The sequence below is a fragment of the Herpailurus yagouaroundi genome, unplaced genomic scaffold, assembly GCF_014898765.1.
Source record: "Herpailurus yagouaroundi ecotype Mexico unplaced genomic scaffold, PumYag 196, whole genome shotgun sequence".
NCBI lineage: Eukaryota > Metazoa > Chordata > Mammalia > Carnivora > Felidae > Herpailurus > Herpailurus yagouaroundi.
The window spans coordinates 28,461,451-28,487,967 of record NW_024412427.1 but is presented as its reverse complement, the minus strand read 5'-3'; the positions used below and the strand labels follow the sequence as shown (position 1 = coordinate 28,487,967).

The following is a 26,517-nucleotide window of genomic DNA, read 5'->3' as shown; positions in this document are numbered from 1 at the left end:
GGGGTATCTTGTTTTTATTACCATGGTGCCATGATTTGGGCTTGAGCTCCTCTGGTGCTCTTCTGAGCTACCGACATAAAAATGCCATGTTCCAAAGCGTTAAAACACCGTGCACCAAGAACAAATGTCATTAGCAAGTCTTAGGGCAGTGAAATGCAAGATGACTTTGTGTTTCAAGGCATTACATGAACGAAGCAACAGAATACCGTTTTTTTTAAATGCACATACTTTCAGACTGAAACATCCGACCAAGGAAAGCCATGTGTATGGTCCTTCTGAAATTAAGGGTTAGACTTCTCCACATACCTTCGTTTTTGAGGATTATTAAAATGAGAACTGGAACACATTTTAAAAACACAACATATACAGTGTGTTCTTTTTGGTTATGAAACTATGTAGTAAAAGCAAAAAGATGTGAATGGGACTAACACATGCCTACTTTGGAATGGTGTTAACCTCTGGAGAGGAAGGGGGAGTCCTGGGGAGTCTTTTATCAGGTAGGGCTACAGAAGAATTTCCAGCTGTATTTGTAAGATTTGATCGTTTAACAAAAACAGAAAACAAAACAAACCAAACAAACAAAAAACAAGACCAAAATGAAAAAGAGAAAGAATATGGACTTCATTAAAATATAATAATTGGGAAACAGAATTAAACATATCAGTATATTCATACTCCAAAAATTACTTGGCTTTTGCCCATGAAGCAGTTTAAGTGAAGGTGTCAAGAAGAGATGGACGTTAACCCAAGTCACAGCCATCTAACTGTATTGAGTCTGCATTTGACAGGATTCCAGGTTTACCCTGCATTACCAGCAGCTTCCTATCTTTTCACTATCAGTTTCCAGTTTATTGCTGATATTTGATACTTTAACGTCTCTTTTCATTAGTAAATTACTTCATTTGGAAATGTGTTAGGCTGTCCCCTTAAAAAGCACAGGCAGTAATTATCCTTATCTAGATCACTTAAGAGATTTGTGAATGTCAACTAATAGGAGATTTACTTGTATTTAGCAGATTTTCACCATTGTGGGGATTTTTTTTTTTTTTAACCTGTATCAGTTAACAGCCTTACTTCGAGATTGTATAAACAGTACTTCCCCCGCCTTAAATATTAGGAGTATTTCCGTCTGGCAACATCACTAAAATGAAAAGTGTTTGCTAGTGCCGTGGGAATTAAATGAGATGACATACAGAATGTGTGTTGTCTAAAGCCCGGCACATGAAACCTTTCTCCTCCTCTTCCCTGAGTTCTTCCAGAAGCCACGCACGGCACATGCAGCATCACACCTGAGTGTGCTCTTCCATTGCTGTGTTCTCTGGAGCTTAGCGTTCCTCACTCCCACGATGCCATAGAATGATTGCATCGAATGACTTTATAGAATAATAGTGTGATTCTGTAGAAAGGAGGCAATTGCTAGAGAAGAAAGCATGAATTTGACCAGGGTATCTAGTGCATAGGCCTTGAGCTGTTCTTGGTAGTGACCTTAGGCTTTTCTTCTTCTTTTTTCCAAATACTTACTATGAAATGGTACAAAAATCAAGTGAGTTACAGTTCAAAAAGTATTTCAGCATTTTCTATATAATTGCTAGGAACTCTTCTCTCTTACGTTAATTATTATTATTTTTGTCCTTTTACTATAAAATGTTACTTGAAAGCTGATAGTTGTTAAAAGGTGATTAATTTTCCCATTCATATCAGTGGACTCCCTTGGTCATCTGGCGGGTTTTTCAGAGCTGTTGAACGTTCATCTCTTCTTTTAGACATGCTGCAGAAACTGTATCTGGGGACTTTACACCTAGGTGCTTCTGAATGCGTTATGCTTGAGTGCCAAAATATATTTGCATCTATTCAAGCACTCAGAAAGAGGTAACAGGTGATCATCTGGGGAGTGGAGCTGAGGAGGCTTTGATAAAATTTTCATTTGCTTAAGCACTGCTGTGAGTTGTTCAGTGGCAAATTAAGAAAGGATTTTAGTGGAACTAGCAAGGGAAATGGATCTTCCAGCAGCTTTTCCAAGGTATCTAATGAACAGAAGAGATCTTTTGTACACTACAGCCAGCCAGCAGATATCAGTGGCTGGCCTCCCAGTTAACTCACCTGTACTTGCTCATAAGTACTCACTATCATTAGATTTTTTCCTCAGACTTGAGATCTGTACATATGATCCCTTTTTCTTGTACATGGATGTTTCAGTAGATGCTTTTGAAAGTCAAAGCCCTGGCTCTTCTTAAAGACTCTACCCAAAGCCCACAGTTCTTAAAAGTGCATCCCCGTATCAGTAACATCAGTAGTACCTAGAGCATTTTGAAATGTTCCGTCCTAGACCTGCTGAGTCGGAAAATATAGGAACGGGGCCTAGTACTTTAGTTTTTCACAAGCCGTGTAAGTGATGTTGATGAACATCTGATATGAGACCAGCTGACCAAAACTAATAACACTCAAGACAGTTTCTTGGTGTCCCAGATGTTGGTGTACACGACAACCATATGATAGTCCCTTTAACCTCTTTCTTCTCTTCATTGGGTTCATCTCTTGTTAGAGATTTTTCATGACCTCTCTGTTCCTTTTTAAATGTCACTTTTAGCTTCATGTTGCTTGGCCTCAGTCGCTTGACAATGTGCCTTGGCATGGATTTCTTGATGTTTACCTGTTTGGGATTTGCCCAGCTTCTTGAATCTGTAGGTTTATGTCTTTCTCCAGATTTGGGAACTTTTCAGTTATTATACTCATTCAGTCATAGTCAAAATTAAATAATTGGTTTCCACCCTATAGTCTTTCTTCCCTTCTTCTGGGACTCCAATTACATGACTGTTAAGTATTTTAGTATTGTTCCACAAGTCCCTGAGGCTCTGTTTACTTATTTTTACCCTTTGGTAAACTTTTTTTCTTTTTTCTTTAAAAAAAAAATTTTTTTTAATGTTCACTTATTTTTGAGAGAGAGAGAGAGAAAGCATGAGTGGGGAAAGGCAGAGAGAGAGGGAAACACAGAATCTGAAGCAGGCTCCAGGCTCTGAGCTGTCAGCACAGAGCCCAACTTGGGGCTTGAACTCATGAACCATGAGATCATGCCCTGAGCCAAAGTCAGACACTTAACTGAGCCACCCAGGTGCCCCTCTTTTTTCTTTTCAGATTAGATCATTCTAATTGGTCTGTCTTCAAGTTCACGGCCTCTTTCTCTGTCCTTTCTACCTTTCTATTGAGCCCAACCAGTGTGTATATTTATTCTGGTTGTTGTATTTTTTTAGTTGTACTATTTGATTCTTCTTTGAATAAATATCCTTTATTTCTTTGTTGTAACATTTTACCTTTCAAGATTATTCTCCTATTTTTGAATATTTATATAATAGCTGATTTAAAATCTTTATCAAATAAGTTCAACATCTCTATGATCTCCACGTTGACATATGTTGATTGATTTTTGCCATACACGTTGAGGTTGCCCCACTTCTTCATATGCTGAACAATACTAGATTGCATCCTGGACATTTTTGATATTTTGATATGAGACTCTGAGTCTTGTTTAAATCCTATGGGAAACGTTGATTTTGCTTGGTTTTGTTTTGTTTTAGCAGGCGGTTGACCTGGTTGGATTCAGACCGTAAGTTAGAATTAGCCTCTGGGGGTTGTGATTCTAGTTCCACTGCCAATTCAATTTTCAAAGCCTTTGTGGTGCTATTCTGGTCTGTCCCGTGTGTGCTACCTAAGGGCCTGTCTGGGACCTGAGCCGTAGTCTGTATCTCAGGTCAGTCCTTGAAGTCTTTGTGTGCTGTTGAGGGTCAGAACTAAGTGGCGGAGGAGTTCATAAATAGTTCTGTGAGTCTGATTTCCTGAACTTCTCCTTCTGTGTCAACACGGAAGAGCCTACCCGTTTCTGTCATCTGGCTAGAAATCTGGATCTTTATACTACTCTTTCATGTTCTTTCTGTGCTTGTGCCCAAGTCTGGGGCCAAGAAGGAAGAGGGCAGAGAGGGAGAGAGAAGCTACAAGACTGTGCCCCACCCTCATGGAGATCATAGCTTCTCTGATTGGAGAGGGATTTCCCCTTCCTCGTAGCTATAGGCATCCGTGGGCCCCCTTCTGCTTCCTCTGTTGCTGCCAGGGTACCCTCTCACTCCACCTTGAACCTGAACTAGAGGATTTCTCCTGGAGTTCTTTCATTTGTGCTGATGTCAGCTTTTGGGTTTCCTCCTAGACTAAGCCAGGGAACACTGGAGGGTGCAAATAGTACATTCCCTGTCTGTCCATTGGTGCTTCAGATCCCTGTCTTCTTCAGCCCACCTGCTACTGCTTACTTGTCAGGGCCCTTGAATAACTCCTGCCTGCATTCTGCCCACACTGTAGTGGCATTCAGTGGGACAGACAGGGCGGGGTGTGTTTATCCATCTGTGCAGAACCCAAACTCCTCCCACAGGGTGGCTGTAGACTGCCAAAAAGGGAGAAATTTACCCAAAGCTGAATTCTGAAGTGGATGATGCATTTGTCAAAATGGCACATGGGGAAAAAGTGATGTAGATGTGCTTTGACCAAAGTGTGTGGTGAAGAAGTGTCTGAAGCCTGGAAGGTGGGTGAAGTGGAAGCCAGGAGCAATGGGGGACCAGGGCTGCTGAATCGTGGCAGGTTTCTGGGGCTTGGGAACTGTAGACTGCAAGGTGTTCACCATTCGGTCAATGCATAATATGGTCGCTGACGTGAAGGACAGTGTGACATTTGTGTAGACCAAGGGGGCTTGGAGATGAGCAGTAACACAAGACGGGTGATGGAGGGAAGAGACCCTTGTTGCTGCTTGGAGAGAAGAGAGGCATTTGGAAAGAACTATTTTGGAAGGAACGATAAAATATTGACAGCTTGGAGTGTGTAGGAGGCTAGAACTGAATAGTTGAGCTTGTTACTAACAGAATAAATGGTACTGTTGGCAACAAAGAATATGAAGTAAAGAAAGTTACTAATAGCCTGACCAGTTAGTATAATGCCTTCCATTCAGTACCTTAGAATTTGTCATTTTATATTCTACTGTCTGGAATCATCCTCTAATTATTTCATACACTCTCTGCATTTTCCTTCAGAAGAATGAAAATTCCTTTTTGCATCTCCTGTCAGGCTTTCAGAAGAGAAAAATCAGCTCCCACTTGCCCCACCCCCACACACATCTAAACGTTTCTTTGGGGATGGGACTGGAATATCTTGGGATTTTTACATAGCTCCAGAGTCAACCCGTGCACACACTTGGACAAATAATTCTTGATGGATTATTTGGCTGGAAACCTCAATAACAAAGATTGAACATCAATTTACTTTCTTCTCCAGAGTCTCACAATGTAGGTTTGCAATTTTTCCTTTACCAAGATTGAACAAGGATTTAAGTAATTTATCTAAATCAGGAAATTGTAAATCCACATTTGAATTATAAATGTTGAAAGGGAGGGGGCCAGGCCTATGTGGCCTTTTGACAAGGTGTCATGTGCATTTATATCCTTCACAAATACTAGCAGACGACCCGATGGCATGCTTTGACACTGACGTCCGTTACCCTTGATGCTGAGTGCCTGTCACTTATCCAAGCTAGCTGTGAACCCCAAGCCACCTACCCTGTTTGAATTTGTCAGTATTCATATGAAATTTTCTTACCACAAGCACCATGTCAGATCTTAATCTTCCCCGTCTCATTGCCTGAAGCCGTTTGGAGATAGAGGAAAATTACTATAATTCAGGTGTCTTAAGTAATAACATCAGTGTCACAAGAGCCCAAGGCCTTCAAACATATTACTTAATGCGTTCTCAAGTACTGGCGTTATTAGTGGAAATCAGACTTTCTTTTATCAGGTCCTCCAAATGGTGCCATCATCATAACTTATTTTAATGTAAATATTTTGAGGATGTTTTAAATCAGAAGGAAAATGATCCTACCCAAACAAGTTTTAAGAACTTCACCCATCCTGCCTTACCCTGACTTGTATCTCAGTACCATTCTAGAAAGTTACATTCCCTGAGGCACCTGGTTGACTCAGTCAATTGAACGTTTCAGGTCTCATGGTTTGTGGGTTCGAGCCCCGCATCAGGCTCTATGCTGACAGCTCAGGGCCTGGAGCCTTCTTCGGATTCTGTGTCTTCCTCTCTCTCTGCCCCTCCCCTGCATGTGCTGTGTCTTTCTCTGTCTTTCAAAAATAAATGAACATTAAAAAAAAAATAGAAACTTATGTTCCTAGACAGAGATTTGCTTTCCTGACAATTGTATCCAAAATGAAAACTTCTCTTTCACAGAGCCGTCTGTTATATCCTGTCTGTGTGCTTGGTGGGGTGGGGCGAGGCTTTCTAAAGTAATCAAATTCAGAATTTGGAGACTGAAGCAAAATTTCACCAGGCCCCTTATTTTTTGGCCTCTAAACTCCTGTTACATTGGACCATCCATTTTTGGGAAGTATAGTTTTCCTACATGTTTGTATTAATTATAACCCAGAATTAATTAATTTGTACATCATCACCTCAGAAATATTCATATGACAACATTTAATAGGATAAAAGAGTTGATTTATTTGTGCCGTAGCAGAATTAGAAAATCTCACATAAAATTTGAGGGTAATTAATAGTGATATTAACGATTATTGTCACTATACTGCTTAGAAATCCATAGAAATGTTTACATGTTTAATTTCACTTTCAGTGTACCTGAAATACTAAAACAGAAAATCTTCTGTGAAATCAGCATTCAGTGGTTTCATTCATAGAGATTTAAGCAAAGCACTTTTTTTTTCTTTCTTTCTATCTTTTTTTTGGTTGTTGTTAACAAGTGCCTCTGTGTACCCTTTTACAATGTCATTTCCCTTCCATTTCCTTTTAAGACCATCTGGAACTTGTCTACCTTCTGGTATTTAACAGGCTCTGAAGTAAACTCAAAGAAGCCATCATGCATTTTAAGGAGGCTTAGATATGCTCTAAAAATTACAAACTAAACGCATCAGAAAAGTCCATCTGCTGTGACTAATCATGTTAACCTCCAATCAAGGAGTAGTTCATGGTTAAAGAATTTAAGATCTGGAAGGAACCTTAGAAAGTATCCAGTTTGATGACTAGATAAGGAAACTGAATTCTGGAAAGGGTGAGCTTAACTCACCCTTGGCCACACAAGAGTTTGGGGCAGGGCAGATGCTCTGGGTCTTAACACACACAGATGTTAGGTAGATATGTACATATACGTACGTGCATGTGTATGTCTGAGTGTGTGTGTGTGTGTGTGTATACACACATACATACATATATACATACATACATATATACACACACACATACATACATATACATTTATATATATTCATGAGTAAGTAGGTTGGTAGGTAGGTTGGTAGATACACTGATGGATAGATGTCCCAAGTTTTTCTTCTAGAGCTTCAGACCCATATTTCTGCCTGCCAAAGCCATCTCAAATTCATTATGTATAAAACCAAACTCAGGCTTTCTCTCCCAACCCAATATTGGTCCTTTTTCAGTATTCTCAGTCTGTGTGAACAGCTCCCCGTCCAACCAGCTGTTGCCTGCCAGTACCCAGGAACATCTTCTTTACCTCCCTTGTCCCTATATGCAGCCCATCATGGGGTCCTATTGACCTTATCTTCTACATATCTTCCTGATTTGTTTATTCTCCTTCTCTCCTCTCCCCTTCCCCCCAGTGCTGAACCACCATTGTCTTTGACCTGGACTCTTGCAATAGCCTCCGACCTTATTTATCTGCATCTACCCTTGCCCTCTTTGCTTCCTTCTTCAAGCAGGTGAAAGAATGAACTTTCTGAAACTCTCATCCAATCATGTGATGCTGCACAAAGCCTTTCACCATCTTCTTATGCACCCTCATGAAGTAAAAGTTGCTTTACTGTATCTTGAAAGATTCTATGTGGTCTCTTCCTTTCCCTCTCTCAAGCTTCATTGCGTGCACTGTTCTCCCTTTCCTGTGCCGTAGGCATTTAACTGTCTTCCAGTCACTCAGCATCATCACCACCACCACCATCAGTTTTTCCTGCCATGGGACCTTTACACATGCCACTCCCTCACTCTCCGTGCTTCATCCTCAGAGCTTGTCTTAGGCACCGCTTCCCACTTCTTCTTTCCCTAACTTCCTCTAAATCAACCCTCTTCTTCTTTTTTTTTTTTTTAATTTATTTTCAACGTTTTTTATTTATTTTTGGGACAGAGAGAGACAGAGCATGAACGGGGGAGGGGCAGAGAGAGAGGGAGACACAGATTCGGAAACAGGCTCCAGGCTCTGAGCCATCAGCCCAGAGCCCGATGCGGGGCTCGAACTCACGGACCGCGAGATCGTGACCTGGCTGAAGTCGGACGCTTAACCGACTGCGCCACCCAGGCGCCCCTAAATCAACCCTCTTCTTATGTGCTCTTTGAGTACTGGGCAGGGTATCTCTCCTTTAGGTGTAGCTTTGCATCTAATTGTGGACTTATTTGATTATTCACCTCTCTCTCTTACTTATAAATTCCATGAGGGCAGGGCATATGTCTGACTTGTTCAACTTTGTATCTGCAGTGCTTATCACAGTGACTAGCATGCAGTCAGGGTTCATTAAGTACTTGTTGAATGAATGAATGAATGCATGAACAGCAGCATAATGTAAAAACAAAGCCAATTTTTTAAGTTAGTAGGTTTGTTGAGTAAAGGAATAAAATGAAATGGAAAGAAACCAGCCTTAACAGAGCCTCTTTTTTTTTTTTTTTTTTAATGTTTAATTATTTATTTTGAGAGAGAGAGAGAGTACACACGCAGGAGGGGTAGAGAGGGAGGGAGAGAGAGAATCGCAAATGGGTTGATTTGGGGCTCAAACTCATCAACCATGAGATCATGACCTGGACCAAAATCAGGAGTTGTACGCTTAACCGACTGAGCTACCCAGGGGCCCCTAACAAGCCTCTTTCTATGTGCCAGGCAGTTTATGCACATTATTTAGGTAGAAACAAGGAATGGTCATGGATAATTTTGTTTTCTTTTATAACTCTTAAAGGGATTTTTATGTGTATTTCATGCAAATACATGGGTGGCAAGATTATTTTCAATGATTTAATATGATATGAAGTATGTCTCTGAAATACCATTTCTATTTTTCCATTAACATATTTTAGCACTTTTCAACCTGCATGGCTGGGCATTTGATTAACAGAAAAAAAAATTAAAAAAAAAGAATTGGATTAAATGTAATTAGCACATTGAATGTGATTGCCTTATTAATCTCTAATTTCACTTCCAGAGCATTAAATATACCTATATCCTCGACATGGCTGCTTAACTTTTGACTTCTCTGTATGGCACACAGTTCTGAGTCCTGGTCATGAAAGGTATAGAAAACACCTTTCTTAATTATGGTAATGGTGCCTTTTCATGATTGGAAAATATACGAATATAATTTTCCATGAGGGGGATAAGCAGGTTGTAGATTGGTTACTATCCACTGCTATACTTTTAAGTCTCTGAAAACTGTGTTCTTCTTTTCATACGGACTCCCTCTCCGCTAAATAATGATAACTGCCAGAACCAGCCCTTTCAGTAGCTCCCTGGGGTTATGACCTAATCCGTTAGGTTTTAACCATATTGAATTTGAGAATCTGAGGCAGTATGTTGAGCAGGCAGGTGGATATACTGGTCTGAAGCTCTAGAATAGCCATCTGGGGCTACGATATTACTTTTGAGGCCCAGGTAGGGAAATAGTAGCCAAGTGAAGAGGTTGGTGGTGACTGCTGTTACCCCACAGGTCACGTGCCCCGTCCAAAGGAGGCAGCCTTCAGCAGCCCAGGGATTTTTGTCAAGTGGCAATACAAATCTACTGATACATTACCTTCTAGTTTTTGAAGGGAAATCAGAAAGAAACTCAGTACTTTATGTAAAAACTGCAGATTTTTAACTGGAAGCTAATAATTTTAGTTTTTAAGTTTTCGCGGGGCACACAAAACATCTCTGAGCTGATTTCTCTCAGCCCATCAGTTTGTGACATTTGATGCAACTTCTCTCCCTTGGCTCTCCAAGTCCTCACAGTGTCTGTTCTATCCTGGTGCTGTTTCTGATGCCCCACATTTTGGGTGGATTTGACTCCCTCCTCTCCCCGCAGCAGGACAGGTCCATTTCCCTGGTCAGGCTTAGCCCTTCCCTGCGGTTTCCCCAAACTGGAACCACCTCTCTTGTCCTCGAGCTGCCTTGCGAGACCCAGCTGAGGTCTGTCCCCACCTACAGCAGCCTTGCACACATCACTTAGATGCTTGACCCCTCATCACATGTCGTCGTCTTCCGTGGTTGACTTCAGTGGATGTGTTCTGTCCTCACAAAGAAGTTGCATTCTTTTTCAGGGCAAGGATTGAACATGGGGGTCTCTTCTGAGGTGTGATAGACTCTCGGGTATGGATGGGACCAGACGACCTAGTGAATCTCTTCTGGAACATTGCTTCCCTTAGATGCCTCTGATGACAAGGAGCTCACTGCCATCTGTGGCACCCATGCCAGCTTTGAGCAGTTCTGAATTTGGAAAGTGTTTGTTTGCTTATTTGCTTAAAAATGCTAAAATTTGTCCCTGCCCTTAGTTAACATTTTTGTTACCCTTGGGTACTTGGCTTGAATTCTGTGTGATCATTTTTTGAATAAGCAGAACCCTGGTCCATCAAGTGGAGCCTTTCTCGTGTGTCTCATGTGGCCACCCAAATTTTAACAGTTTTAACAAGAAGCAGTGTTTTCACATGGTAATAGATCCTACACGTACACAATTTCTTTCCTGTCAAATTCTGAGGTAGACGTTAGTAGTGGTTACCTGTACTCTGCCGATTATACCATGTTTTCTTTTGAAAGCGCTTTCCTTCGGGATTTCTCCTTTTACTGGCATTAATAAACATTTCCCAAATTTGTGACCATACGCTTTGGTTGGTATTACAGCATCTCTTTGTAGAACTTACTGCTTTTTTTTTTCTTCCTAACAATCAAAACTATAATTATCTGGATATTAAGTTTTAAATCTCGTAATATAATGCTTGAATCCATCACTTCTGCCTTAGTAACATGAGTATTGTGACACTCAGCTATAAAAATAAGAATATTTGCAGGTTTAAAATTGGCTTATATAAGCAGACTTTTGAGACTAAGTCTTTCCCTTATTATTACCATTTTATAGTGCACTGGAAATTACATTTCAGCTGTAAAATTCCACAACATGATGTTGTCAACCAACCGGTTGCTTACCGTGAACTCATTGCTGTTTTTGTATGTTCTTAGGTGCTGTGATACTCTTGGGAAGAACCAATATGTTTCGCTTTAACCATCCTAAGGAGGCTGCCAAGCTCAGGGAGAAGAGGAAGGTGAGCAGCATAACATCTCCAGGAGCCAATTCTGATTCTGGTGGGGCTGGGGCTGTGGGAGCAGTTTGATTTTCCGGAGTACGGAACTAGAAAAGTCACGCTGTAGCCTGTACTAACTGTATGGAGTTGTTTCTCAGTGGATGATTAGCTGATGAAGTAGGAAAGCAAACTGGTCAAGTGCAGAGCAGGGGGAGAAATGGCTCCTTCTAGATCCTTCTCTTCACCCCTCTACCCCCCAAAAGGAGTTGGGCATTGTTTTGCATTAAGTGGGGAAGTGACTTCCACTTATGAGGATCTGTTTTAGGAGTTAACCCAATATCAGAATCAGTTTCATCCAAAGGCTTGCTTCCTTTTTACTTTCAGCCATAGCAAATGAGACTTCTGGTTAGGGTGTGAAGCAGAGAGGGGGTGAGTTTGGGACAGCTAGCTGGATAGGGTCATCCAGAGGGCACTCTAAGTGCAGGACGGGTGAGGTGGGTAGAAGACCTGAGAGAGAAGGGAAGAGATGAGAGGGAATGTGTCTTGGGACACCGCATGTCCTTAGACTGAGGAAGGTAAAGGCTACAGCTAACATTTCTATGAGCCAGGCACTGTATGAAACTTCTACAGCATATTTTACTGCTTTATCTGTGTAGCAGCTCTTACTAACCCCATGTCACAGATGATCAAGATGAGAAACTGAGGCTTACTTGTTCCCTAACTAGCACATGGCCAGCCTGCACTGCTGCCCTGACCCACTGACCTAAAGGGTCTGCCCTTCACCCCGAAGTCACAGAGCCCTGCATGTCAACCTCCTATTGTGAGGGCTACCCAAGGGTGCCAGTGCCTTCCATGGGAAAGAACAAGAAAGCTGCAAACCCCAGCCTTCTCCACGGTTGCTCATTCCAGCCAGTGAAGCCTCTTATCTATTCTGGCCCACGGTCTCCCTGGAGGGTCCTTATTGGTTCACAGTTGCAGAGGAAGAGAGGGAGGAAAATATATTTGCCAGTAGCTTTCCATGGAAGCAAACAGGTTAAGCTCTTACTTTTTGGTCTCCCTTCCCCTCTCCCTCCTCATCTTTATTCCTCAACACATGTGAGTGCTGCTGAGAACAGGACACAGCTCCCGCCAGGAATGGAGGGTGACCCTTCCCTCCACTTCAGTGCAGCGTGGTCGAGGAGATCCTCATGGTTGTGCACTTCCTGGCTAGCTTCCCCTGTCCGGGCATGCTGGGGCCCCGCTGTGGTTAGCTGAGGCTTGGGTTGGAGTTGTATTTGTTGCTTGGCTGTCCCTGATTTGCCGCCCTCAGGTAGACCAGTTGGCGTGCGTGCTAATGAGGGGTATATGTACCTCATTGCCTCTCACAAGGTGAGAGCAGTGAGTCCAGGGCTCTGGCCCTCTCTCCCCCACTAAGGTAACCGCTCTGCCCTGTGTCTGCTCTTAGAGTGGCCTTCTGTCCTCCTTCAGCTTGTCCATGACTGACCTCTCGAAGTCCTGTGAGAACCTGTCCACGGTCATGTTGTATAACCCAGGGTGAGTGAACAGCAGCGTCTCCTTCCCTGTGACTGTCACTTTTGTGGTGTTTATTGTGTCAACCCCATTAAAGTCACTAGATAAAAATAAAATTTCTGCCATTGCTCCTCCTTAGCAAATCAGCCATAGTCATTTCCCAAGTCGCTTTTCAGCCCTTGCTCTGTCTGTACATAATTTTACTTCATTGTAATCACAACATAAATGAGATTGTGTGTTCCGATTTTTTTTTTTTTTTTTTTTTTTTTTTTTTTGCTTAACAGCGTAAGAAGCATTAGTGAGGGTTGTTACAGCCTTCGTTATCATTTTCGTAATTGTCTATTATTTTAGAATTGGCTCTTTGATTATGTAGTGCGTGATCCCCTTGGTTTAGGCACTTTCATCTCATTTTATAAATTTATTGTAATAACAGACAATTTTGATTCTGAGGGCATCCAGGAGTGTAGGAGATTGTGTTCAGTACATCCAAGCCTTGGGGGGGACCCCTGGGGACACAAAGAACTTTGTGGCTGGGTTGCTCAGGTCCTTCACAGTTTCAGTAGTGATGTGGTGGTGACAATGAAAATGCCTAAGGACAGGGAACTGCACAAAAGGACTTTGGGGTCCTTTCCTGTTTTATGAGGTCCCACAGTTTTATCTTTCCTACAGAGGGAATTTCCTATGAATCAGCAGAGGTAAACCTAACAACTGAAAAAGTGATGTAAAACTGACGACGACGTCTTTTAGAACTGCGCTGCACCGAGGAGTGGCTGCATTCCGTGCCAGGCACTGCGTTCGGCATCTCATACCCGTTGTCTTAATTCTCTGGGTGACTGTCCCCGCTTGACATATGGAGAATTTATAGCCATTTGCTGGCCCACGTAAGGTCTCAGCCCATGCAGTGACCGTGTGATTCCCTGCTTATCTCCAGCTGGGGGCCTTTTCAGACCTGGGGCCGGTGCCCTGCTAGAGCCCCCACCCCACCCGGGCAGTGCTCACAGATACTGAGTCTGGAGGCATCCCTCTTCTGGCGCAAGTCCCTTCACTGGTTTGTGAAAAGCAGGTTATGCCTACAAGGGATTTCTTCATTGCCATGGGAGTTTAAATCTGGGAGGGACCTTTGATCTTTTTTCCGGGATTCCTCATTTTATAGGCAAGCTGAAGACCAGATTTGATTTCACACCTGGCTGGAGCCAAAACAGGCAAACAAACAAACAAACAAACAAACAAACAGAAAACCCAAAGGAAAAAACAAAACAAAAAACAACCACCCAGTGCAACATCATAGCTGCAGGCTCCTGGGCCTCTCCCACTCTCCAGAACTTCTGCAAGTACAAGCCACAGTTAACTTTGTCAGCCTTTGTCTTTACCCATTTTACAGGTCAGCTCTCCCATCTTATTACATAGCTGTTGAGGAGAGTTGTGCTCATCAAATAAATCCGTCTTGAAATAATCTGTATCGATAAAGCCCTCAGAGCGCCTGGGTTATCGCTGCTTTGGAAGGCATGTTCTGTTAGAGGTCTTCAGTCCCTTGCAGTAGCGTTAGCAACTGCCTTTTGTAGTGGCTGGGATGGAGTCATTCATATACTCACTTTGTTTAATATAATATGCCAGTCTTTAGGGTTAATTTCAGTTTAAGTATTGTGAGCCCATCTGTTCAGTATTGTTTGACTAAACTGTTCTGGAATGCGTACCGTGCTTGCTCGTAATCATCTCCCAGTCCAGGACCCAGCTCTAGTCCTGGAATCCAGTTACCAGCTTCTTTATCCATGATGCTGGGGCCTTTTACTTTGAACCCATTTGGAAATCTTATGTGGCTGTTCGGTGCCTTTGAAAAGCCCCAGACTGATGTGCAGTCAGCTCATCCTCTTGGAGACACAGGGTCACCAGCTGTGAGCCCCCCTCTCCCTTGCATTGCCACATGGTATCCAAGGACTTCTTTTTTTCTCCTCCAAGCAGAGGTGAATATGTAGTCCTCTTAAAAGTGATGCCAGTTTAGGTTGTTTGCTGGTTTTTACATTACAAAGATCTTTCTCAATGTTTATAAAATACAGGTTAGAGTGTACTAATTTTTCACCCTCCAAACTTTTCGGTGACTTTCTGTGGTCCCAAACAATAGAATGCTAACCCCTTACCATGTCACTCAGGCTCTCCACCGTGAGTGCCGTCCTCGTAGCACATCCCTGTGTGTGTTCTGGGTTTTAGCCATTTCAGGGACCCTTCTGTTGCTCAGACCTGCCTGGACTAGCCGTGCCTTTTGGGCTTGTCTTTTGCTAGTTTCAGAGCTCTGGCAGGCGTTTTGGGATGTGCCTACTTGTCCTCTAAAACACAGTGCATGCGGTCTCACCTCTGGAAGCTATTCGCATCTTTCCTCTCCCAGTCGAAAGGAAGTGCTCCTCCTTCACTGTACATTCTGTCATCCTCATTCTGGTCCTCTTTGTAATGGACATTCATCAAACAACAAGCCTTTTCTGCCTGCCTCCTGTGGGGGGCATAGTTCTACCCAGGGGCACAGCTGCCCACAACCCTGACAGGGTCAGTTTACAGCTCGCTAGAGGAGAGAGGCTGGCACAGGGGATTTACAAATGGGTGCAGAAAGTGGGAATGAAATGTCCTGAGCAGTGGAGTGATCAGGGAGGGCTTCCTGAGGAGGTGACATTGAATCCAAGACTCTGGAATGACAGAAAGTGGGAGAGAGGAGAGTCTTCCGGGAAGAGGACAAGTGCAATGGCTTCTACCCGAGGAACAGCAAGAGCTCAGAGTAGAGGGAATCCAGTCATCGGAGGTGAGGCTGGTGCATAGACTGGGGCCAGCTATATAAGGCCTCTTAGGCCATTGGCAGGAGTTTGTCTCTTTTCTAAGAGGGCTAGGGAACTCTTCCAGGGCTTTCAGAAGAAAAGCAGCCCGATGATATACTTCCTACTAACCTTAGAACGTATGTCACTTGGAGAAAGTAGCACGGAAACAAGAAACCGTTTAGAAAGCTGTTTCCTTTGTCCACGTAGAAGTGAGAGTGGCTTAGAAGTGGGTGGTAGCCCTAGAGATGGAGTGCCATGGAATCAAGGGTCATGCCCAGGTTTCAGATGTAAATAGCTGGGCAGATGGTGCGTCTGTTCCTGAGATGGGGGAGGCAGGGAGAGTTGGCGTGAGCTGGCCTTTGCACAAGAGTTTGGCTCGTGTGAGTGTCTCTCCTATTTGATTGGAAGTGTTTTGAGGTCAGTAATTGTAGTAATTACTGTAGTAATTTACTTGTAGTAAATTTACTTGTAGTAAATTACAAGTAAATTACTTGTAGTAATTTCTGTATTTTATTTTATTTTATTATATTTTAAAGTTTATTTATGTTGAGAGACAGAGAAAGTGCAAGTGGGGGAGGGGTAGGAAGAAAGGGAGAGAGAAAGAATCCCAAGCAGGCCTCATGCTCGGAACCCAACCTGGGGTTCGAACTCATGAAACCATGAGATCATGACCTGAACCAAAACCAAGAGTGGGATGCTTAGCTGACTGAGCCACCCAGGCTAATTTCTGTATGTTGAAGTGTCATTCACGTAACGTGCATAGTAAATGTTTAGCAAACAGATTAAGAGGGAAATTTTAGTAGGATACATAGATCCTCTTGGGAAAGGATTTTTTGCTAATTTCTCTGGGCATGGATATTCCAAAGAGTGAAAAATGGTATACTATATAAAGGAATGTGTTTCTGTCACATGGGTCAATTCCTAAATGACACTGAAGTTATGTGAATAATCTCAAGGTCATGTTCAGGATCCTCAAACAAAAAAATGGGAAGATGGTCTTGTGATGAAATTAATTAGACCAAGACAATCAGAGAATTCAAGTGAGAAGCAGCATCTGTGTTAGACTACATTGCAGTTGGCTGAGGAGATGGTTCTAGATGCATTTGATGCTGCCGTTTTGCATCCTGTTCACCTGGCTTCAGTTAACAGGCACATTTTGTCTCTGCCACCCTTGCGGTGCTCATTTGTAAAAGCTCAGATTAAAATTACTCAATACTTCGCCAGCCTGACTTCATGCTCCCTCACGTCTAGCCCCCCTCAACTTGCCACCTGCTGTAGAGAATGATTGCCCATGAATTAAAGCATAATTGGAAAAAAATTTCCTACTCTGATTTATGGGTGTCACGAGGTGTCTGCTCTAGCAACTTGGCAAAATGAAGCGGGATTAAAGTATCGCCATGCTGTTTATACTTTTTTTGATGTTACAGGTGTAAATACCCTTGGCTTAAAGTAAGTACCACATGATAAACTGGAAGACCATTGGAAGAAATATGTTTTCTACTTGGACGCTGATTAAATATTTATTTATAGCTAGATAATGAGCTGCTTGGAACAAGAGCATGTTAGTTTCTCAAGATGGAAAATAGCCCTGAGATGCTTGCACAGATCAACACATATTTATTGAGAGTCTTCTGTGTAGAGAACCTAGAAGTGTCAGATGAATGTTCTTTCTGCCCAGGAGAACAGGCACACGCCCGTGAACTCATTTTGAGTGAAGGCCAGGCAGCATGTGATTCAGGGCAGAGAGTTGCCCCTGGGAGGTCTGGGAAGTGATCCTCCTCATGTAGCCTTGCCTTGTAATATGTTGGGTAACTTAGAAAACCAGAGACTTCCAGAAGGAATCCTTCTTGACATTGCGATTGCCTCCAGCCGGCATCATGGAATCTGAGTCTTAAGCCTAATTCCCAGGAACACTGTTTCCTCAACCCAGCTGTCCCTATCATAAAATTTTCCCGTTCCTTCCCATTCAGCTCCCTCTCAGTGCCATAGCGACACACGCCTGGAATAAATAGCCAGAGAGCATCTCAGGAGAAGGGTAGTATGGAAGGGATAGTGGGGGTTATTAGGAGCCTTAAGTGAAACCCGGTCTGAAGCCTCTGGTCTAGTGCTTTCTTCTCTGTAGTTGAGGATATGAAGCTGTCGGGAGTCTGCAGTACTGCCTCAGCTTGGAGGACAAAGTGAGGAAGGATATTAAGTGAAGATTTGGTCTTGGACACCCTCCCCTTAGAAATCCCAAGTCACTCCCCTCAGTTCTTCTCGAGAATTCTCTCCAAGATTCACAAATAAACTGGATTCTGTGCCGGGCCTTGAGATGTTTGCAAGAAGGAGAGGCAGGCTGGACAGAAGAGATTCTGGGAGTGGGCAGTTTTGTGGGCCGAGCAGAGGAGTGCTGGGAAGAGAGAGTCCTGCTGAGCAGAAGGGTGTGCTAAGAGGAGTCCGCAGGTTCAGGCCTGGCTCGGGAGCATTCTGAAAGCCAAGTATGGATGAGCAGACAGAGCTTTTCCTCCCGGAGATGCACTGGGGTTCGGGCAGGTGTATTAGAAGTAGGAGAGGGATAGCAGCTCGGGTTCTCTAGGCACATCCACGGTACCCATGTATGTGTAATGTTTTTATAAATTCGATTAGCACGTCCAGAAGTTATGACCATGATTAAAATATATGGCCCCAAATGCAACAGAGAACAATTTCTGTATATTCATCAGCATTTGGTAGCTCATTTCTTCACTGTTTTAAATTGTGATAGCATACTTAACATAAAATTTACTGCCTTAACCACTTTTAAGTGTACAGTTCAGTGCATTCACATTATTGTGCAGCTCATCTCCAGAACTCTCCATTTTATAAAACTGAAACTCTGTGCCCATTAGACAGTAACTGCCCATTCCCTCCTTCTCCCAAACCCTGGCGATCACCATTGTAGTTTCTGTTTCGGAAGTTTGACTACTTGGGGTACCTCATGTAAGTAGACTCCTGCATTATTTGGCTTTTTGAGACTAGCTTATTTCACTTAGCATAATGTCTTCTAAGTTCATCCCTGTTGTAGCACGTGTCAGAACTTCCTCCTTCCTTTTTAAGGCTGAATAACATTCCATTGGACGTATGTACCACATCTTGTTTATCCACTCACCTGTTGAGGGACACTTGGGTTGCTCCTACCTTTTTGCTGTTGTGAATAATGCTGATATGAACACGGGTATACAAATATCTGTTTCAGGCCCTGCTTTCAGTTCTTTTGGGTATATACCCAGAAGTGGAATTGTTGGGGATGTGGTAATTCTGTTTTTAGTTTTTTGAGAAACTGTCATCCCATTTTCCACAGCATCTGTACCATTTTACATTCCCACCAACGGTGCACAAGGGTTCCAAATTCTCCACATCCTTGCCAACACTTGTTTTCTGTTCTGTTTTTTTCTTTTTTCGTTAAAATTTTTTTTCTTTTTACTTTTTAAAGTTTTTTTTTTTTTAATTTATTTTGAGAGAGAGAGAGAGAGAGAGGGCACAAGCAGGGCACGGACAGTGTGGGCTCCATCCCATGAATGGTGAGATCATGACCTGAACCGAAACCAAGAGTCGGACGCTTAACTGACTAAGCCATCTAGGTGCCCCTCTTTTTTTTTTTTTTTTTTTTAATAATAGCCATCCTATGGGTATGGGGGGGGGGTGATGTTCCTTTGTATTTTGTTAAAAAAGTTTTTTTTCTCTTCCATTTTCTCAAGAATGTTTTATCTGGAAAGTGATGTCTGGAAATATAGAAAGAAAGAAGATCTCAAAATTCAGTTCCCCCAATAAATACAGTAAACAAATGATGAACATAAATCTAACATAGATTGATTTCCTGATGACCTCTCTCAAGCACTGCCGCGTTCAGTTTAACCAGCCCATTGAGATTGGGTATCTTAAAACCTAATTGATGGTAGGAATCCAAGAAGTTTTTCTAGCCAAGAAGAGATGTGATCATCTTTGCATTGACAGATTCACTCTGGCAGCTGAGTAACAGAGGCACCAAGGAAGCTACGGGAAGGACGCAGAGGTGAGGGCTTGAACTGAGACAGTGGTCAAAGGAACCTAGAAGAAGGGGTGGGCTCCACAGCCATTTGGGGCAGGAAGTCATGAAGCCTGGATGATTAATTGGATATGGGAAGTAAAGATGTTGCCTTCTGTTTTCTGGCTTAAATAATTGGTTGGGGGTGGCATGCTACCTGGCTGAAATACAGATACAAGGGAAGGAAGAGCGGGTTGTCAAGAGGCAGGAGGATAATGAGTACCACCTTGAAAAACTGAGCCCCAGGCCTTGAACTTTCTCCCATAAGTGACTGTGCATTTGAGTACTCTGTCAGCCGCTGCATACCCCTGGACAAAGCTGGAGTCTCTGTGGCTTGACCAAACAACAGGATGAAGGAGGTTTCCCCTGTTGAGTAAAATAGATGTTCACAACAGTTACCACTTTCCCCTCATCCCTTTGGCTCCTGTTTTAGGGCAGTCCTTTGTCCAGCCCTGTACTGGGGCTGGGGTGAGTAAGACAGATAGGGGCTCAGTCACCTTGGAGCATAACTCATTGCACAAGGAAGACCCTCGTAAAGCCTGTCAGAAATCAGGACACCAGTAGCATTGTCCTTGCGCTTGCCAGGCTAGGATTCCTGGGATGTCTTTAAATTAAGGAAAGCTGTGCAGTTGAGCCCAGACCCCGCCCCTCAATATGCTGCATCTCATTGAAGGGGATCCTTGTCACAGAATTCTCTGATCAGCAGGTGGCCAAGCCCTGGTGATTAGTGTAGAGGTTGGTATCCCCTACCTCATATTTGCCTCATCTCTTCTCTAGATATACTACTCAGCCATAAAAAAAGAGAAGGAAATCCTGCTTTTGTGACAACATGGATGGACCTTGAGGGCATTATGCTAAGTGAAATAAGTCAGAAAGAGAAAGACAAATATATATGATTTCACTTACGTGTAGAATCTAAAGAAACCGATCGGCCAGAACAAAAGAACTAAGCTCATAGATACCGAGAACAGATTGGTGGTTGCCAGAGGGGAGGAGGGCAAGTGGTGCAGGTGGTAAAAAAGTACATACTCCCAGTAAGTAAATAAGTAATATAATGTGTAGTAATGTACAGCATGGTGACTATAGTTAATGTTATTATATGGCACATTTGAAAGTTTCTAAGAGAGTAAATCTTAAAGGTTCTCATCATAAGAAGAAAATTTTTGTAACTATCTATGGTGATGGATGGTAACTAGACTTATCATGGTGATCATTTTGCAACATCTACAAATATAGAATCGCTGTGTTCACCTGAAACTAATATGTATCAATTATACCTTAGTTTAAAAAAAAAATAAAATAAATGGCCAGTGTGATTAATACCTGAGGACTGGCAAATGTCATTAAGGTGACTGTCATGGCCCTGAAGGTGATTCCTGACTTCCTCTTTGCAGTGGCACAGGACAGACTCATTGACCTGCCTCATTGGGAAGACTGTCCCAACCTTAAGTCACACCTCCTTAGCCCTTTGTGGTGACTTCTTTCTCTAAGACCCCTCTTCTTCCCAGCATTTGATTTGGCCCCTCGGTGCCCATGTGGTGACTTCCAAGCTCCAGCACAATCATTCATGATTCTGTTCTCCAACATTGTCTTCTGTCACTTTCTACCTCCAACTTTATGCCTTGGTTTAAGTGGACAAAACGGATCTTTCACAGCTCTCTCCAGGTCAGGCCTCTCTATAAAACCTATCCATAAAACCGTCCCACTCTTTGTCTTGGCCAGTCCTCTTCATCTTTCAAGCCCGAGTGTCAGAATTGTCTCCTCAAGAAGCAGTCTGTGTGTCTCCAATTTGAGCTAAATGCTTTCTCTTTATTCTCTTGCAGGCATTTTGTGCATATTTTTAGCAGAGCCTTTTCCAAATTCATTTAATTGATGTTTATGTCTGCTTTCCCACTAGGCTTCTTGTGGACAGAGACCATTCCTTACTCATTTTTAATCTCCAGAAGCTCCCACATAGTGGGCTCTTAACAAATGTTCATTGAGCGGTAGGTTTTGGCCCGCAGATGTGCTCCCAGCACAAAGGATGTGTCTGTTCATAGGTCTTCAGATGCCTCGTGCTTCAGATGGGTCCTGTGCCCTTTTTAGTATCTCCACTTTTTAGCTGGCCCCTGCCTTTTGAGTTTTTCACTCGTGCAGGCATACTTTTTTGTGGCTTTCTTAACTGTTACAAGTGACCATATCTCTTGGTTTCTTTGGTATCGTATAGACCTGAGTTTTTGGTTTTGTTTTTTTGCAGTAGACTGAAAATTACTGCTGAATACTCAGTTCCTTCTACAGCAAAGCTCTCTGAAAGAAGTATGTCCAGTTTACAAATTATCGTATGCAGTTGAGATCCAACTTATCTCTCTAAAGCAACAAAGCAACCGGTTCTTTTTCCTTTTTTCAGCAGGTAACCTACTGATTCTCCACATCACCCATGTCTAAAAAAAACCTCATGCTCTGAATCATAGTAAGATTTGGAGTTTTTGAAAGTGAAGTCTTTACTCCCCAAGAACGTTTAATCAGTCAAATTGGGCACATAAAGTTGGGTATATCATTTCTAGCAGAGTTTTGGAACTTACTCCTGGCCTACATCTCAAGCTCCCTGGAAACTAAGATTTGTATACACACATGCGTGGTACTTGGTGCCAGAGAAATTTTGGATGAGGCAAAGCAGCCCGGTGACTTCCTTTGGGAGTTAGTTCCACTTTGGAGTAGTGCCCAGCGAGGGTCTTTGCCAGGAAGTAATTTCGCTGCGGGGGAAAGATTCCTCCGTAACCGGCACAGTCTTTATGAAGCAACCAAGCCCACTGCTTAGGCATCCTCTCTGTCTTGCTCTGAGACTGCAAACAGACAGCTAATTTGGCAGGATGTGGAAGCTTTCACAGCTTCTCAAAAGTGCTCTAAGCAAAATTATATACATTCCAAATTCATTTCAGTCTCGAAAATAAAGAGATTTTCACTTGTGCATTAGCATCCTTTAAGCAATAACCAGTGGTGAGTTGATTTACATGGGTATATTTGAATAATTGAATTCTGAAGACGAGAAACATCTGGCTTTCAAATCCATTTGGACCAAAAAATATCCAAATCAAAAAACAGGCATGTATTTGGTAAGCCATCCAAGGAGCTTCATGGAGTGTGGCATTGCGAGCTGGGGTTTGGCTGGCATCAGGGCCGCCGCAGACCTTGGTAGCTGGGAAGGCTCTTAAGTGGGGATGGTCTGAAGTCATCAGCAATCAAGGAATGGAGACAGATGAGTGAAAATTATTTTCAGTCTAACGTTTTAACATGTTCATTATGGAAAGCTTAGAAATTATAAACAAGCAAAAAAGAACTTACTGCATAGTCAACATGCTGCTGCATATTCGTCTCTACCCCTGGCTGTTCCACTGTGTAGCCATTTCTGTCTTTGTGTGTGTATGTATGTGGATACTCTTTTATACACACGCACTTATATATTATTTATATGTGTTCTTTAACCAGGACGGGTTCATGAAGAGTTTTTGCACTTATTCACCTTTTCTTTTCATAAATATTTTCCTACATTATTTTAATGACCACGTGATATTGCATTCCTTGGGTATTCTGTGCCTTACTTCTTGTCTGTTGGTAGGCATTTTGTCTAGTGTTAAGTTATCACAAGCAATTGGGGTGAACATATATGTAGCAGCTAAATCTTTTTGTTTCTCCATGATTACTTCCACAGGGGGAAAAGAAGTAGAGATGGAATTAGTAGGCCAGAAATGTAAATAGTTTTTTTTGTTTGTTTGTTTATTGGTTTCTTACTTTCATTTCATTTCATTTCATTTCATTTCATTTCATTTCATTTCATTTTTTATTGTTTATTTTTTATTTTAGAGAAAGAGGGAGAGAGTGTTGGGGAGAAGGGCAGAGGAAGAGAGAGAGAATCTCAGGCAGGTTCCATGCTTCGCACAGAGCCTGACGTGTGGCTCGATCCCATGACTCTGGGATCATGACCTGAGCTGAATTCAAGAGTTGGACGCTCAACTGGCTGAGCCACCTGGGTGCCTCTGGAAATGTAAATAGTTTTAAGGCCCTTGATAAGTGTTGACAAATTGCTCTATAGAATGGTTGCACACATAACCACCATTTTCTACCAGTACTGTAGGAGAGTTTCCAATTGCATACAAACTAGAAAGAGATCCTCTTGAAGTATAGAATACCAATATGAATACACCTTCTTGAGTGTAGCTGTAAGCTGTCTTCATAGGAACTAGATTCTGGGGAATCCTGCTAACGGTGGCTCTCTCTGGAAGCATGTCCTGGGCATCCTAATCATCACCAAGGATTCATCAAGGACCTAGTTTGTCCTGTGTGGAGCTTCATGCTGTACTAGAATACTATATGTACTTAGCTCCAGCCTTCCTGGCCCTTTCAAGTCAAAAGTAGGGATGACAAATTAGAACGTAAAGCTGGAAGGAAGTAGATTCTGAATGAAGAATTCTGGGATTTGTATCAAAAAGCCGGAGGCACCAAAATGGCAGTGAGGACATCTCACTGGCTGACAACAATCGTATGGAAAAAAAGTACAGTTGATTCTTAAACAATATGGGTTGTTCTTCGAACAGCACACATCCATTTGTATGCAGATTTTTTATTTTTTTCCTCTTAACAAATTTATTTTAATTTTTATTTATTTACGAGAGATAAAGAGACAGAGTGTGAATGGGGGAGGGGCAGAGAGAGAGGGTGACACAGAATCTGAAGCAGGCTCCAGGCTCCGAGCCATCAGCACAGAGCCCGACGCAGGGCTCCAACTCATGAGCTAAAGTTGGATGCTTAACCAACTGAACCACCCAGGTGCCCCATGTAAATTTTTTCAACAAATACAGTACACTACTGTGAATGTATTTCTTCTTCCTTATGATCTTAATATTTTCTCTAGCTTATTATAACAATACTGTACATAACACATATAAGATTCAAAATATGTGTTAGTTGAATTTATGATGCCAATAAGACCTCTGGTCAACAGTAGACTATTAGTTAAGTTTTGGGGGAGTGAAAAGTTATATGTGGACTTTCAACTGTGTGATTTTTGACTGCATTGTTCAAGGGTCAGTTGTAGTTTCATTTTCTTTCCCATCTGCAGCCCCTCTCCTATTTCTTCCTTAGGTCCTCCCTCCCCATTTCCTGCCTTCAGCTGAAAAAATAAATACATCACATTAGAGAGAAAGTATGGAGACCTCAATAATATGGTTACATCCTGTTGTACTGAGCCTTAGCCTCACTGTGGATCACTGTAAGCTTCCAGAAAACAGTCACAGAATCTAATGTGTTGTTCACTCAGTGCCCAGCATCGTACCTGAAACTTAACAGACATCTGATCAATGTGAGCAAAGTGAATTCACTTTCCCCCCTTAATTCATACCAGTGTGGAAGGGGCTTCCGAAACAGAATCTGGTAATGGCTGGATATACTCTTGATGAGATTTGCATCTTCAGGTGAGACCAGGGTCTCCACTATATCTCCTGAGAGAGAAAGTCACATCGCCTGTGAATACAGTGCCCTGCTAGCTCCACCTTTCTCTCTTCTCTCTACTTTCCGGTACTTTATCAATTCTCAATTCTTTTATCTTTTTTTTTTTTTTTTTTTCTTGCTGACCTTGAGCATGGAAGTTTTACGCATGTAGTTGGCAATATTTATGTTGCTGCTGATTTGGTAGTTAGCCTGCATTTTAGTTGATGTTTATTTACTGTGTTTGTCTCTGCTGGTTTATTTTATCAGGCCTTGCCATTTCTCAAAAGTTTGCTTCGCTGCAAGGCTGATTTCTTCTCCAGTTTTTGGTCTCATTTGTCTTGCTTTTTTATGGACCATTTACTAACTTTACAGTTGCTCTAGAGTGCCTTAAATAGCTTGTTAAGATACAGTCTTGGGGACCATGTGATGAAAGTGGGCTTCTTCCTTCCACTAATGGAGATTAGTGTTCATTACTGACTTTTTGGGTTTTTTTGTTTTGTTTTTTTGTCCTTGAATGGTATTCCGCTGTGAACCACTTTAAGCGATGAGCTTCCTGTGTTTTCTGTTTTCCAAGTAGGCAGAAAGATGAGCTGTAAATTCAAAGAACAATCTGTCTTTATTCAGTTACCTTAGATTTGCATTGTCTGAGTAGCAGGCTGCATTTCCTCTTCCTTCATTTGATAATTGCACAGTTGAAAGCTGAACTGTAAAGGTCAGCTGGGGAAATGAGACTTTTCCTGGTGAAATGGTGAATGGTAGTTGTGGGCAAGGATGGAAGATAGCAGATTTCCTTAGTCCTACATGGCAGCATGATTTGCCTTTGAAGATCCATGTTGTATTCACTTGAATACATGCCACGAGCTCTCCATAATTTGTTAACTCATTTGATGAGAGCTTCTTGCTGGTTCAGTCAAGGGTTCCAGTTGTACGTATCCATTCTTGCTTCTGGGTCTTTTGGCACATGCTGTTTCCTTCTGGAGCACTCATCCATGTGTCCACCAGTTCCTCGTGTGGCTGAATCCTACATAGTCTCTAAGATCCCAATTTATTTTATTTTTTATTTATTTTTAATTTTTTTATTATTATTTTAAAATATAATTTATTGTCAAATTGGTTTCCATACAACACCCAGTGTTCATCCCAACAAGTGCCCTCCTCCCCGCCCATCACCCACTTTCCCCTCTCCCCCACCCCGTCAACCCTCAGTTTGTTCTCAGTATCCAAGAGTCTCTTATCTAAGATCCCAATTTAAATGTTGCTTCTTCAAAAAGGCCCTGCCAACCTCCCATTTGAATTTCATCTCCTTAGCTATTCCCTGAAAGCATCCTCTGTCTTTCCTTGGTAGCATTTGAAATAGTTGGTAATTGTGTCTTTTGGTCAACTGTCTACTCTTGG

At 42.3% G+C, this 26,517-nt stretch overlaps 1 protein-coding gene across 10 annotated transcripts in view; it reads left to right on the top strand.

The window, feature by feature from the left end:
• KIF16B (kinesin family member 16B) overlaps positions 1-26,517 on the top strand; it is a 289,984-nt gene that overhangs the window by 149,140 nt on the left and 114,327 nt on the right. For all 10 annotated transcript variants that reach the window (XR_005782154.1, XR_005782151.1, XR_005782153.1 and 7 more), the window contains 2 exons: positions 11,249-11,331; positions 12,755-12,843. Coding sequence is in view for 5 of the 10 variants with exons in the window: in XM_040447749.1 (XP_040303683.1) it covers positions 11,249-11,331; positions 12,755-12,843 (172 nt within the window). In the remaining 5 variants the exon portion in view is untranslated. The remainder of the gene's footprint in view (positions 1-11,248; positions 11,332-12,754; positions 12,844-26,517) is intronic.